The sequence below is a fragment of the Poecilia mexicana genome, unplaced genomic scaffold (assembly GCF_051168715.1).
Source record: "Poecilia mexicana isolate PSO_F unplaced genomic scaffold, ASM5116871v1 scaffold_6, whole genome shotgun sequence".
Classification (NCBI taxonomy): Eukaryota; Metazoa; Chordata; class Actinopteri; order Cyprinodontiformes; family Poeciliidae; genus Poecilia; species Poecilia mexicana.
The window spans coordinates 3,573,765-3,588,059 of NW_028263375.1; the positions used below are offsets into that span (position 1 = coordinate 3,573,765).

At 46.4% G+C, this 14,295-nt stretch overlaps 1 protein-coding gene across 1 annotated transcript in view; it reads right to left on the bottom strand.

Moving 5' to 3' along the window:
• Positions 1 to 4,685: 4,685 nt before the first annotated feature.
• The window catches only part of ccnd2a (cyclin D2, a), a 16,122-nt gene continuing 6,512 nt past the window's right edge, over positions 4,686 to 14,295 (bottom strand). The window contains exons 4-5 of the mRNA XM_014976563.2: positions 12,610 to 12,755; positions 4,686 to 7,406 (exon numbers count right to left, since the gene is read on the bottom strand). Of these exons, the coding sequence (XP_014832049.1) occupies positions 7,233 to 7,406; positions 12,610 to 12,755 (320 nt within the window). The 3' untranslated portion in view covers positions 4,686 to 7,232. The remainder of the gene's footprint in view (positions 7,407 to 12,609; positions 12,756 to 14,295) is intronic.

Below are 14,295 nucleotides of genomic sequence, written 5' to 3' on the forward strand. Positions count from 1 at the left end.
GTAGATACATTTATCTGCTTAATTTGTGATGGGATCTGGATTCACGGTGAATATTAACAAAACCGCATAAAATGCGGCTAAATAGCCGATGTTAGTATGATTGTAATTTCACAGATAAAAATAGTACAGGGCCGATTTTTTTTTATGTTGTCAGTCAAGATAATAGATAACAAAAAAAGTCTAGCGCGACCTGCCGCCCTGACACCAACTCACACATCTTCATTCACAGTCTTACTTGTAAATCGATGTTTCTTTTCTTGGACGTTTTGATGTTAGCTTGTTGATGTCTCAGTTTTATTCGCTGGGAAAATCAATAAGCAGCTTGAGGTGACTCTGCTGCCCTCTAGTGGCGAGAAGCCGTAATGTTGGCTAGTAACAATCGGAATGCATTATGGTAGATGTAGTTTGTAGTCAATTCGTGCTCAAAACCTATTTTAAGTCAATCATGGGCCTATAAAACGCTGGAGGGGCCACATAAAATGACGTGGCGGGCCACATGTCGCCCGCGGGCCTTGAGTTTGACACATGTGCTCTAAACCAACGATTCATTTCATACGAATAAAACGTTCATGAACTGTCTGATGTCCTCGCCGTCTCATCTCCGTTCAGCCTCTGTTGTCTAATGCAAAACTCCACTGCATTTAGTGAAAGAATTCATTTTTACTGCAGATCACAGGAAGAAAGAAAAGTAACTCATTTACAGCAAACATCAGAAACTCCTTCTGGGTACAGAGTCAAAAATGAGTTTCATCTGAGAGGAAATACTCAGCCTAGGGGAAAATTTCTGGAAAAATGATGAAGAAATGCATAAATGAAGTGATTTTAATGATTAGTTATGGTTGTAGTAACCGAAACGATGAAATCAAGACTTTGATTTTACAGGAATGAATATTCATCACCAGGAGTGTCATCCAGTTTGTCTGAAGGTCAAAGGTGAAAAGTTAATAACTGTTGTGCAGGTTGAAGTTATGAGAATTTTAATTTGATCAGAGAAACGCACCAACACTGAAAAAATATCTAGCTCAAAACTGTCACGCAGAAAAGTTATTCATAGGTTAATTTTGTCTTATTTCAAGACATAATTTGCTCTAGAAACTAGAAAAAAATACTTGGCAGGATTTTATGGTTTTGCAGTGAATGCAACAAAAAATGTTAATTTAATCTGAACTGACTCCACTGACAATAAATTAATTTAAATACAACATCATCTGGTTGAGCATCTGACCTCATCAATCATGTTATTTGGTCGTAGTTGTTAAATGATCTAATTATATTAAACAGTTTTTTGCCATGTGGGTCAAAACTGTAAATTCTTGGTATTTAGCAAAATGTTTTTTTAAATGCATAACTTTAAACAAAACAACATCCTAATATAAAGAAGTTTGATTTCTGATGAACCTGCAGGTTTCAGCTGTAAATCGGTAGCAATGATGCTATCAGGTGAATGTCCAACACAGCTAAAAGAGAAAGTAAAGTTCAAATGGACCAATAAAGGATTTAGATACTTGGGTATAATTATCACACCTCAAATTTCACAGATATTCAAAGCAAATTATGAGAAGCTGAAGAAGGAAATTATAAAAGACCTAGAAAGATGGGAGATCATCGGGGGAAAGGTGGAAACAATCAGGATGAATGTCTTACCATGACGACTGTTTGTATTCCCATCACTCCCAGTTTCCATTCCCAACTCCTTTTATAAAGAGATGGATAAAAGAATATCAACGTTTGTATGGCAAAATAAAAAGGTAAGAATTAAACTCTAAATACTTCACTCCTCAAAGAGTATGGAGGGTTAGGTTTACCTGAATTAAAGAAATTAACTGCTCAACTGATATCCATAGCTCTATGGTTAGGAAAAGATCAAGAGACAATATGGGCAGATATGGAGCAAAGAGCCTGCCAAAACTGTCCCTAGATACACTGCCATTTACAACAAAGATGGTTCAAAGAAATCTCAAGATTCAAAATCACTGGATTAAGGAAACAATTAATATTTGGTCAAGAATAAAAAAAGAAATTTAATTTTCCTGACTCTATATCAAATTTTTTTAAAAATAGCTAAGATTCCATATTTTATTCCAGCTTCTATGGATGCAGGGTTTGAGAGATGGACGAAAGGGGCACTGGTATTTCTAGCACAGCTCTAGTCTCAATGAAATCAGCGGGAATTTAATTTAGAAAAAATGACTTTTATAGATATCTGCAGCTCAGACATTACCTTCAGAATCAAAGTGAATGGCAGAAAATCTCAACAGAAATGACCAAGATTGAATAAATTGTGGCCCTGCGACAGACTGGCGACCTGACCAGGTGACCTGACCAGGTGACCTGATGGGGACCTGACCAGGTGACCTGACGTGGACCTGACCAGGTGACCTGACCAGGTGACCTGACGTGGACCTGACCAGGTGACCTGACCAGGTGACCTGATGGGGACCTGACCAGGTGACCTGACCAGGTGACCTGACGTGGACCTGACCAGGTGACCTGACGTGGACCTGACCAGGTGACCTGACGTGGACCTGACCAGGTGACCTGACATGGACCTGACCAGGTGACCTGACATGGACCTGACCAGGTGACCTGACCAGGTAACCTGATGGGGACCTGACCAGGTGACCTGACGTGGACCTGACCAGGTGACCTGACCAGGTGACCTGACGTGGACCTGACCAGGTGACCTGACCAGGTGACCTGACCAGGTGACCTGACCAGGTGACCTGATGGGGACCTGACCAGGTGACCTGACGTGGACCTGACCAGGTGACCTGACCAGGTGACCTGACCAGGTGACCTGAGCAGGTGACCTGACGTGGACCTGACCAGGTGACCTGACATGGACCTGACCAGGTGACCAGATGGGGACCTGACCAGGTGACCTGATGTGGACCTGACCAGGTGACCAGATGGGGACCTGACCCGGGGACCCCTCCTCTTGCCCGAAACTTTAGCTGGACAGGCAGCAGGACCTCCTGACCCCATTAGGGACAAGGGTGTTAGAAAATGGATGGATGAATAAATTCTGTTATCAACAGCAAAGGCCTGATTTTAAAACTATACAAACGCCTACAATATGAATCCAATGTTAATAATAAGGAGATTAAGGAGAAGTGGAAGCTAATATAATAACAGGAGATGAGGATTGGAAGAAACGTTTAGCTCTGGACACAAATTAACCAACAGCCCCACATGGAGGCTTTTAACTGTAAAGTTACTTTAACTCTCCAGTTAAATATGGTAAAACATCTCAGCTTTGTTGGAGGAATTGTGGAAAGGTGGAGATTTTACTCATATTTTGGGATTGTCTGAAGGTGGTCGAGTTTTGGAAAAATGCACAAACAGATATAACAAGTATATTAAACATTTATTTAGATCTGGATACATCTGTATATATTTTAGGAATAATCCCCTCGGATGTGATCGACAAACACAATAAATACTTGATCAGAGTTTTGCTTCTGATTGGGAAGGAGTGAACAACACCTGCTTGGTTAAGGCCACAACCTGCCAGCATCACAGTGGAGAGACAGAATTGGAAAATTGATTTGATTGTGTACCTTTGAGTTTATTTTGTATTATTGTGTACTTTTATTACTTTAGTCTGTATTTTCATTATGTCTACTGTTGTCCCTTTCACTGCAACTATTGTGACTTATAGATCCATGGATGTTGTTAATGAATCTAAGTTTCTATTAATGTCTATTTGAAGGAAATGTCTTTGTTTGCCTTTTTCCTCCATCAGTAGTCCCTGGATAACTTTTGGCAGATGGTCTGTGTAAATGTTAAGATGTGACAAGGCGGACATGTTGATATAAAACAGTTACTGAAAATAAAAAGTAAGAAAAAAGAACCTGCAGGTTTACCTTGTTCAAAATACAATCTAACAACATTTTAAAACATGTTTAAAATTCAATTTTTATATTATTTTCTCCATTTTTGGTGTTTATTCTCAGTAACAAGGACAGAAATAAAAACTCCAGCTTTTCTCACCAGAGTCTGTTTTGAGTAAAACTTCCTGGATGTTTGAGTAAAAACTGACATGTTTGATTGAACAATGAATACTTTGTGCTGTAGCTTCCATTTTAATTTGCACTGTAAAATGTTTTCAACCACCAACTGGAAAAGAAAATGATTCTGCAAGAAATCACTAGGAGGACCACAGATGGCCCCCAGACCGCACTTTGGACCACCCTGCATGATAGTCAATCTATTACGGTGAACAGTCCAGCAGATTAATGCAGAACTAGCATTTTAATGATCATTTTATTATGAAATTTATTCTGCTGTTACTGGAAAATTTATTTTTTTTAGAAAAATGTCCATCCTGTTGCGTTGCTTTATCTTCAAAGATAAATTATTCTCTCATCAACATGAATACTTTTGGGATTAACTGTAAAAACGTAACGCTTGAGAGGACCTGTACTGATCAGAACCACTTTAATTACTTTTTATTTATTCATATCATCTTTGAGATGAAAATGATTTTCCTGACCTGAAAAGTTTCTTTAGTGAGACTGAACATTTGTTATAGAAACAGAAAACCTGTGGATGTTTTGCTGACTCAGCACCATTGATCCGGGCCATGCGGGGGGAACCAGACGGCCGCCGTGGCGTCACACCCTTCAGAGCAGAAGTTTATGGAGGTGCATGATGAGCACCAGGAAACGACCAATCAGAACGTCTCACATACAGAATCCATTTTTATTCATGACATTCATGGTGATCCTGGACATGGAAAGCAGAAACTTTGGCCATCCTGGGGATTTTCCCCTCTGTAGCACAGAACAAGTCAGCTGTAGCACCAACACAGACAAGCATGAACATGCATGGCGGTTCAGGAAGTTTCCTCGTCTCTTCCTGTTGCGGTCAGAGTCCAGCTGAAGCCTCGCTTAGTTCCTGTTGTTGCTCATGGAAACAGTAGGAATGGTTCCTCCTGCCTCTGCAGAGGTATATGTGACGGATCTGTGTGTGACTGAGTCCAGTAGTCCTGAGGCATGGCACGCCCTGAAGAAGAATGTGACGGAAACAGGAAACGGAGAACAGGAAATGAAACGTCCCGTCCGTCCATCTGTACGAGGAACATTTCCAGTCGAATCCTCGCCTCACCTTCTAAAACCTTCTCCTTTGATTCTGGATGTATCTCTTAAGCAGTAAAATAATTATATTATAATACAAATGTTTATAAAATAGCAGCACACAAGTGACACATCACAACTAGGTAATGTTATTTTGTATAAATGAAAAATTCATAGCTCATAGCAGCGCAAAAAACACAATAAAATATCCACACTTTTTGTTGTTGACGTCTTCACACCGCGGACCGCTCTTCACTTTGGAATACAGTATCTCTAAATCTGAAAACCAAAACCCCCAGAGTGGGTCTGATGGCCCCCCAGAGAAACACACACACACACGCACACACACACACACACACACACTCTAAACCGTGGCAGTGACATAAACACGCTGCACGAAATCTGCAGGAAAAAAAAAATCATGTTCAGGACAGAAACAGGCTGGGGTGGGACATGGAAAATGAAAACCAGAGGCAGCCACCTGGAACCGGAACCGGAACAGAACCATAACCAGAGCCGTTTCTGGTTCCGGCGTGGGAAAGTTTGGGTTCTTTTGAACATAGCCTGTTATCGATACAAACATCACAAATAAACATGGGCCCCATCCGAACCAGGTTAGGGTGGTGCAGTACTGAGGGGGCCCACTGAGTTCAAACTGGGTTCAAACTGGTCTTTGATTCCACTGAACAGATCCCATAAAGGAGAACCAGCTGGGTCCCTGACTTTAAAGAAAACCGATCCCACATGGGGCCGACATGGGACCCACAGTACCCCCATGTGGCTCTCTGCTGCCCCCATGTGGCTCTCTGCTGCCCCCATGTGGCTCTCTGCTGGCCCCATGTGGCTCTCTGCTGCCCCCATGTGGCTCTCTGCCGCCCCATGTGGCTCTCTGCTGGCCCCATGTGGCTCTCTGCTGCCCCCATGTGGCTCTCTGCTGGCCCCATGTGGCTCTCTGCTGCCCCCATGTGGCTCTCTGCTGCCCCCATGTGGCTCTCTGCTGCCCCCATGTGGCTCTCTGCTGCCCCACTACTACTACTGCAGAGACTCCAGATCTGAACTGATGACACGCTGCTGCTGGAATCTGTAGCAGGTTCTGGTTCTGGTTGGGATCCAGAGAAATGAGGAATGAAAGCTCCCCACTCCTGACCCGGAGGCCGTTTGATTTGAACTTCACCTCAAAGTGCTTAGCTATGGATGGGACCCCAGCGGGCCCCGCCCCACAGGTTCAGCTGCTCATGAAGGAAAACATCAGACGGTTCTGCCTGATCCGCTCCAACCTCTGCTGCTCCTCCTGCACCCTGTGCAGCTACTGAGGGCCGCCGAGGGCCACGGCCTGGCCCCTCCTCGGCCCCCGGCCCGGCAGCAAGAACCTCTGGGTTGGAGGTGAAGAGCTGATGAGACAAAGCGTCCCTCTGCTAACCTGTCCCCCGTTAGCTCAGGTGAGCTAGTCTGACACACTGCTGCAGCATGAGGCTGAACCGCCTTTACACACACACACACACACACGCACGCACGCACACACACGGAGGCACACTCTCTTTCTCTGCATCCTCAAACCGATGCAAACAAGCAGCCTGAACCAAAGGAGCTCATGAAGTTCCAAAATATTTCTGATGGTATCAATAATTATAAATATTACTAATAACTGTTATCGTTCCAGCGGTTGCCTGGCAACGGGACCTTCTGCTCTACACAGTTCTGTCCGTCCACAGAGGTGGACGATCTGGCAGTGGAGGACACGTCCTCTTCTTCCACCGCCTGCAGACGGTGAGAAAAATCATCTTTGCAAATAAAATAGAAAATGGAAAATCTCTGCAGTTCTCCTGTCTGCAGCTTTAAAGGCAGAACGATTCCCTTCTCCTCATCCAAGGCACCGCAGCTTCATCAGGCTTGTTGCTTTTACACTAGAGCATCAGGGAAAATCTATTTCATGTGCAGGAGTTTTTGTGTTTTTTTTTTTTTGTTTGTTTGTTTGTTTTTACTTGAAGAAAAGATCAACTACAAAACTAGCCAGCACTGTCTTTGTATTTCTTTAAAGGCCTTGTGTTTTTAACGATTTTTTGCTCTTTTGTTCTTTTTTTCTGCTTTTATGAAGACTGAAAGTTTTTTTAAAAAGATTCTTGTAAATCCTGTGCAACGGCGCCATCTGGTGCTTCACAAATTGACGTCGCGGACGTCTGTGGGCGTGGAGGCCTGGTCCAGCTCATCCAGGCCCTTCCCGCTGGGGCCCCGTTGCGTCTGCTGCTGCTGCTGCTGCTGCTGCCGGCCCTCACGCAGGCTGCTCTCCAGGACGCGCTCGATCTGCTCCTGGCACTCCTTCAGAACATCCTGCAGGGAAACATTCAAGTTTCAGTTTCCACTGTTCTCAGATACTGGGTTGTTCTGTGTGTAAATACAGAAATTTATTATGAAAGAACATCAGAGGGACATCAGAGGGACATCAGAGGAACCCCTCTCTGCTGTCCAGCTGCTCCAGCTGTGCAGCCAGAGCCGAGGGTTCCTCCGGCCCATCAGGGTCGTCTGCTGGGATCTTTCCCCTGCGGTTTTTCCTGCCCCCCCTTCTTCCTCTGTCATTCTGAAACATTCACACTCCAAGCCCAAACAGCAGTAGCCCTGACAACAGCAACTGAACACACAGCCAGTATTAGAGCAACATTAATTGCGTCCATCTCATGTAGGAAACAGAAAGGCGGTGCTTTTTTAATGATAGCCAATCTGTCCGCCTGCAGGGCATCCATCTGAGACCCAGCCTCTTCCGGTTCCACCATCAAAGGCCGCCGAGGCAATCAGACAATCCACCTGGGAGCCAAAACCCTCAGCAGCAAGAGACCTCATGTCCTGTTGGAGCGTTCAGGAAGACCAAAACACGCCGCGCTCCTCCTCTACACCGAGTCACAGGCCTGTGCAGTCCACCTTAACCCGACTCCAGACCACCTTAACCCGACTCCAGTCCACCTTAACCCGACTCCAGACCACCTTAACCCGACTCCAGACCACCTTAACCCGACTCCAGACCACCTTAACCCGACTCCAGACCACCTTAACCCGACTCCAGACCACCTTAACCCGACTCCAGTCCACCTTAACCCGACTCCAGTCCACCTTAACCCGACTCCAGACCACCTTAACCCGACTCCAGACCACCTTAACCCGACTCCAGTCCACCTTAACCCGACTCCAGTCCACCTTAACCCGACTCCAGTCCACCTTAACCCGACTCCAGTCCACCTTAACCCGACTCCAGACCACCTTAACCCGACTCCAGTCCACCTTAACCCGACTCCAGTCCACCTTAACCCGACTCCAGACCACCTTAACCCGACTCCAGACCACCTTAACCCGACTCCAGACCACCTTAACCCGACTCCAGACCACCTTAACCCGACTCCAGACCATCTGCTAGAAACTCCGGTTTGTCTGGTGAGGTGTGATTGACCTCTGACCTCTGGTCCTCCAAACCTCAGTCTGGGTTCAGTTGAAGTGAACGCCAAGCAGATCAGAGACCGCTCCCAAAGCAGGAAGTAGACTACAACGCCAGGCATTCTGGGTAAATACAACCAAAGCCAATATGCTAGCCTAGCACTAGCAGCTGAAATGGCTCCTGGTCTTTAGCCAAAGACTAAAGAGAAATCCTCCAACCGCTAAAGTCTGACGCCTCCATTTTAGATTCCATTTGGTGAAGGAAGTTGCTCTCAGTGTCTTCAGTGGTTCTTGGTGCAGCGCCCCCACAGGCCAGGAGGGGAACAGGTTGGTTTGACTCCGAGCAGAGAGAAAGAACCACAGCAGATGGAGGTGGAGCAGATGATGATGTTCTGGTTCCAGTAGAACCGGGTCTATGGGACTATGAATACGTCCACAGAAAGGTCAAAGTGTTGTAAGGAGAGGAATGATGATTGGCTTCATTGTCATTAAGGAGCTCCAACCTTCTGCAACATGTTTAAACACTGCCCTCTGGTGGCAAAAGATGACTAAACATGGCAGTATGTTCAGTATGCATGCAAACAAATAATGAGCCTTAAAAGCGGCAGCTGGGGTCGGGCCTGGGAGAGCTGGGTGAAGGAGCAGCTCTTCAGGAACCAGGAAGCCAAAGCTAATCTAAACCTGATGGGGCCCAGATGTAGCCTGCAGTGCTACTGGACCCAGCTCTCACATCAGAAACACTGGTGGGGAGATGAACATCCCTGGGGGACCAAAGGTTGCAGGGTCAAAGGGCAAACGGCATGACATCTTGAAAGATTGAGATGTGGCCTGGAACCTGGAATCACAGCCAGATTTCAAAATAAGGATTGCTAACAATCTGCAGAAGAGGACAGCGTTGTTGTGTGTTTGATGATCACTGCGAGAAACTGGATGTTTGATCCATTTTGAATCACCTCTAAAAGCCCCATCATACTCTGCATACGACGCTCCTGGGAGGTCAGTGCATTCTTGAGGTGGACTCGATGCAAACGTACGTAGAACACGTCTGCATAATCTTACATTTCTATGACTGAGTATTTGGTGTCTGCAACACTGAGCTGATCACGTAGAGAATCGGTACAACCAGTCACAAGGACTCGCAGCAGATAGGCTGCTGCTCCCTGTACGGGGAGCGGTGGCTTGTCAAGTGGAGAAGAAACGGCGAGGCGCTCATCAAACTCACTAGTACCCAATGGGATGGTGGAAGTTGGTCAGAAGAAATGTAGGCAATCGGTTCGCTTTACTGTGAAATATCAACCAACAGAAAACTCAAGTTGCTGGGTCAGGTTTGTTGGTCAGAGCATGGAGTGCTGCAGGACGGACCTCCTTGGAACGCATGGAGGAAACCTGAAAAGCATCATCAGTTCAACATTTGAAGAAGTTTGCTGCTAATATGAGAAGAGTTTGCTCACCCATAGATTCCAACAAACATGAGCCCCATTGGTCATAAAATCTCAAGCCCTGTGAGAAAACGAAGAGCAGTGCAGAACATGCACTGTGTCTTACCACAGGAATGCGTGCCTTCGCTCTTAAAAGACATTCTCCCTCTGTCTCTGCAGCTCTAAAAAGCAGCATTTGGGATCCCAAGCCAAGCCTCCTGGGCTGCACTGGAGAACCATTAATGACTTCAGTGTGTGACTACTGGAAACATGTTTCAGAGCAGCTCAATATACGGAACAATGCAACGCCTGGAGCCGGAAACCACGTGAGCCGGCTCTTCCCCTGCAGCCCTGGTCCTGGAGGGCCCCAGCCCAAACCCCAGCAAACCCATGCATCGTTCTGCATGGCTGTGCTGTAGCGACGGATCGACGCGTGCGCGTCATCGCCGGGCGGCCTTTGTGTCACTGGCAGCAGGGGGAAGTCGTGCAGACAGACAAAACCAAAAGGAAGAAATGTGTGAAGCCGAGGAATGTGACTTAACTGCCGACTGCACCACAAGAGACAGAGTTAGGAACATCTGAAGCAAACACCCAGAGGCAGACTCCGAGCCCCGGCCCAAAACAGCATGTCTGAGGACTGACACTGGGAAAGCAGAGACGCCTCATGACTGAGAGTTTCCACAAGTTCCAACAAAAAGCGTGACCTTTTGCTTTCTTTGGCCTGGGTAGCCAAACATCACAAGCCATGATCTTTCAAAATAAAGTATGCTTGTTTCAGCACTGCTGATGAGAGCCACAGTGGGACAGAAATGGGAACGCAGGGCGAAATGAGAAAACGTGCTTCTGGTGTCTCAGCATGTGACCCTGAATGAACAAAAATACACAAATGAGAGAAAACGGGCGACAAACAATAAAATCCAAGAAGCGGTGGTCCACTTCTCTAACCGTTACATCCTGTAGTAATCCAGTAACCAGAAGCTCCAGGGCAGAACTCAGTGAACGTCACGGCTAACACAGCCCACAGGCTCCACCCACACCTGAAGTACACACAGATTTTACTAATATTAGGAATAGTCTGTGAAGCAATTTCACCGGCCCCTCCACTCCCAGGCCCCTCCACTCTCAGGCCCCTCCACTCTCAGGCCCCTCCACTCCCAGGCCCCTCCACTCCCAGGCCCCTCCACTCTCAGGCCCCTCCACTCCCAGGCCCCTCCACTCTCAGGCCCCTCCACTCCCAGGCCCCTCCTCGGCCCTATCGTGTTTCCCCTGGCAGATTGCAGGTTTTGGATACGGGGGAGGGCAGTGCTGGCTGCAGCGGCGCTGGCTGCAGCGGCGCTGGCTGCAGCGGCGCTGGCTGCAGCGGCGCTGGCTGCAGCAGCTGCTGGTGCTGACAGAAGTCGCTTCGCTTTGACATTTAGCTCGGCTGAGACGCTGCTCTTGTGCTGCGACGCTCTCCATCGTGAACGATGCAGCCCAGGCGACCTCTGAACCGTTCTGTCCCTTTGCTCCACATGTTGAGGAAACTCAGCGGTGCTGGTAGCTGCAGAGCTGGATTACTGCAGCTCCTCCTGCGTCACATTAGAGAGGATTCCCTCTGTTCAGCCTCCTGTGTTTCCTGCGAGCTGCAGCTTGTCTGAGTCCAGGAATGTTCAGAGCCGATCGCAGAGCGCCGAACAAACGGCGGCTCTGTGCTGCTCAGGACAGATGTTTGTTTTTCCACTCTGCTCTGTGAGGCTTCAACAGCTCCACGCAGAGGGAGGCCGGCTTTCCAGCTGCAATGCATCATGGGCCGGAGGCAGGCAGGCTGCTTCACCTGCTCTTCCTTCTGCTTCACCTCCAGATGCTGCAGGTCTGACCTCATCACTGCAGCCACTCAGACAGCTGAGTGGCTGCAGGAACCAACCAGAAGTCAGCTGCAGCACCACCACACCGCCCGCCGCGCCGCCTGATGGCTCATTTCATCACTGATGAAAGCAGTCAGTGAACGCATCACATCCCAACCGACCACTTCTGGTCCGACTCCATGTCCAAACAGAACCGGGTCAGAAACTGCAGCTCCACTAAAGGCCGCTGCTGTTAGCTGTATCAGCTTCCTGCTGACCGTCTGCTGACGCTCTCAGCAACTTTACAATCCATCAAAAGACGGCGGCCATCTTTACTGCGACGGCCATCTTTGCTGCCGTAAACACGGTGCTGCTGGTGGACGGCTACATTCTTCTGCTGGTTGCTTCGGGGTCAGAAAACGTTCACACAGAAGTCTGACTGCGGTGGGGTTTGTTTAGTAGCATGAACGAACACGCAGAAAGAAAATGAAATTGGAACTGAGCATCTACACCTGTATGCTAAAGACGGCCTGATCTAGAGCTGCTTCAGAAGCAGATTCTCCAATGAGACGCAGAGGAGAGAAATTGTTGAAGAAAATATCTAAATCTGCACCACAAAGGAAAAGGCATAGATACTGACATGGTTCTGGTTCTGGTGTCAGAATTTTTGCTCCTTATCAAAAACTGGATGTCCAAACACGAGTGTGAAAAGTCCTGCTGACAGATCAATGAAGGCGTGTTTCAGCCGCAATGATGTGATTCATTATTGGTATTTCTAACATCACAAAGTTCCCAGCTGAGACGCAGGAAAACCTTCCTGCTGTCTGAGAAATTCATCCAGATGAGAGCGAATCAGAGCGTCAGACTCACCACCTCTGTGTTGGTGATTTTGGCTAGCTGGTCCGTCAGGCTGTCGCCCCAGGATTGGTCGGCTGAGTCCAGCTGCAGGCCGCAGATGGCCGCCCCCACGCTTCCTGTGGCGATCATGGAGGGGGGATACATGGCGAATCGGAAATCTGCAACAAAATTCACTTCAGTTACATTTCAGGGTGACACTTCGCTGCAAACATCCCTAAAGTCTAATTTGTTTCTTTAGCAGCATTGGTTTCCAGCTGGAACAATAGGGGGCGACAAAGAGACATAAACAATATCACTGCAAGTTGTCCTGTAATTAATCACAACTAATCTTTAAACATTTATCTACAAAATAGGCAACATTTTAAAACAACCCATTCGGCTGCTAAACTCTTAAACAGATATGAGCCGAACAACAAAAATATTTATAGTTTTAATCTTCAGGTTTTCAGCCATCAGACTGGAGCAAAGATTTCTATTCATCTTCAGAGAGGTTAGCTGAGAGAGGTTACATTAGCATTAGCTGCTAATGTTGATGCTACATTAGCATTAGCTGCTATTGTGGATGCTACATTAGCTGCTAATATTGATGCTACATTAGCATTAGCTGCTAATGTTGATGCTACATTAGCATTAGCTGCTATTGTGGATACTACATTAGCTGCTAATGTTGATGCTACATTAGCATTAGCTGCCACCTTGGATGCTACATTAGCATTAGCTGCTATTGGGGATACTACATTAGCAGCTAATGTTGATGCTACATTAGCATTAGCTGCTACTGTTGATGCTAAAATAGCATTAGCTGCTACTGTGGATGCTACATTAGCGGCTAATGTTGATGCTATATTAGCATTAACTGCTATTGTGGATACTACATTAGCTGCTAATGTTGATGCTACATTAGCATTAGCTGCTACTATGGATGGTACATTAGCATTAGTTGCTACTGTGGATGCTACATTAGCATTAGCTGCTACTGTTGATGCTAAAATAGCATTAGCTGCTACTGTGGATGCTACATTAGCGGCTAATGTTGATGCTACATTAGCATTAACTGCTATTGTGGATACTACATTAGCTGCTAATGTTGATGCTACATTAGCATTAGCTGCTACTATGGATGGTACATTAGCATTAGTTGCTACTGTGGATGCTACATTAGCATTAGCTGCTACTGTTGATGCTACATTAGCATTAACTGCTATTGTGGATACTACATTAGCTGCTAATGTTGATGCTACATTAGCATTAGCTGCTACTATGGATGCTAAAATAGCATTAGCTGCTACTGTGGTTGCTACATTAGCTGCTAATATTGATGCTACATTAGCATTAGCTGCTATTGTGGATACTACATTAGCTGCTAATGTTGATGCTACATTAGCATTAGCTGCTACTGTGGATGCTATATTAGTGGCTAATGTTGATGCTACATTAGCATTAACTGCTATTGTGGATACTACATTAGCTGCTAATGTTGATGCTACATTAGCATTAGCTGCTACTATGGATGGTACATTAACATTAGTTGCTACTGTGGATGCTACATTAGTATTAGCTGCTGCTGTGGGTCCTAGATTGGCATTAGCAGCTACTGTTGATGTTACATCAGGTATAGCTGCTACTGTGGATGCTACATTATGGTAAGCTGCTGCTATGGATGCTACATTAGGATTAGCTGCTACTGTGGGTGCTACA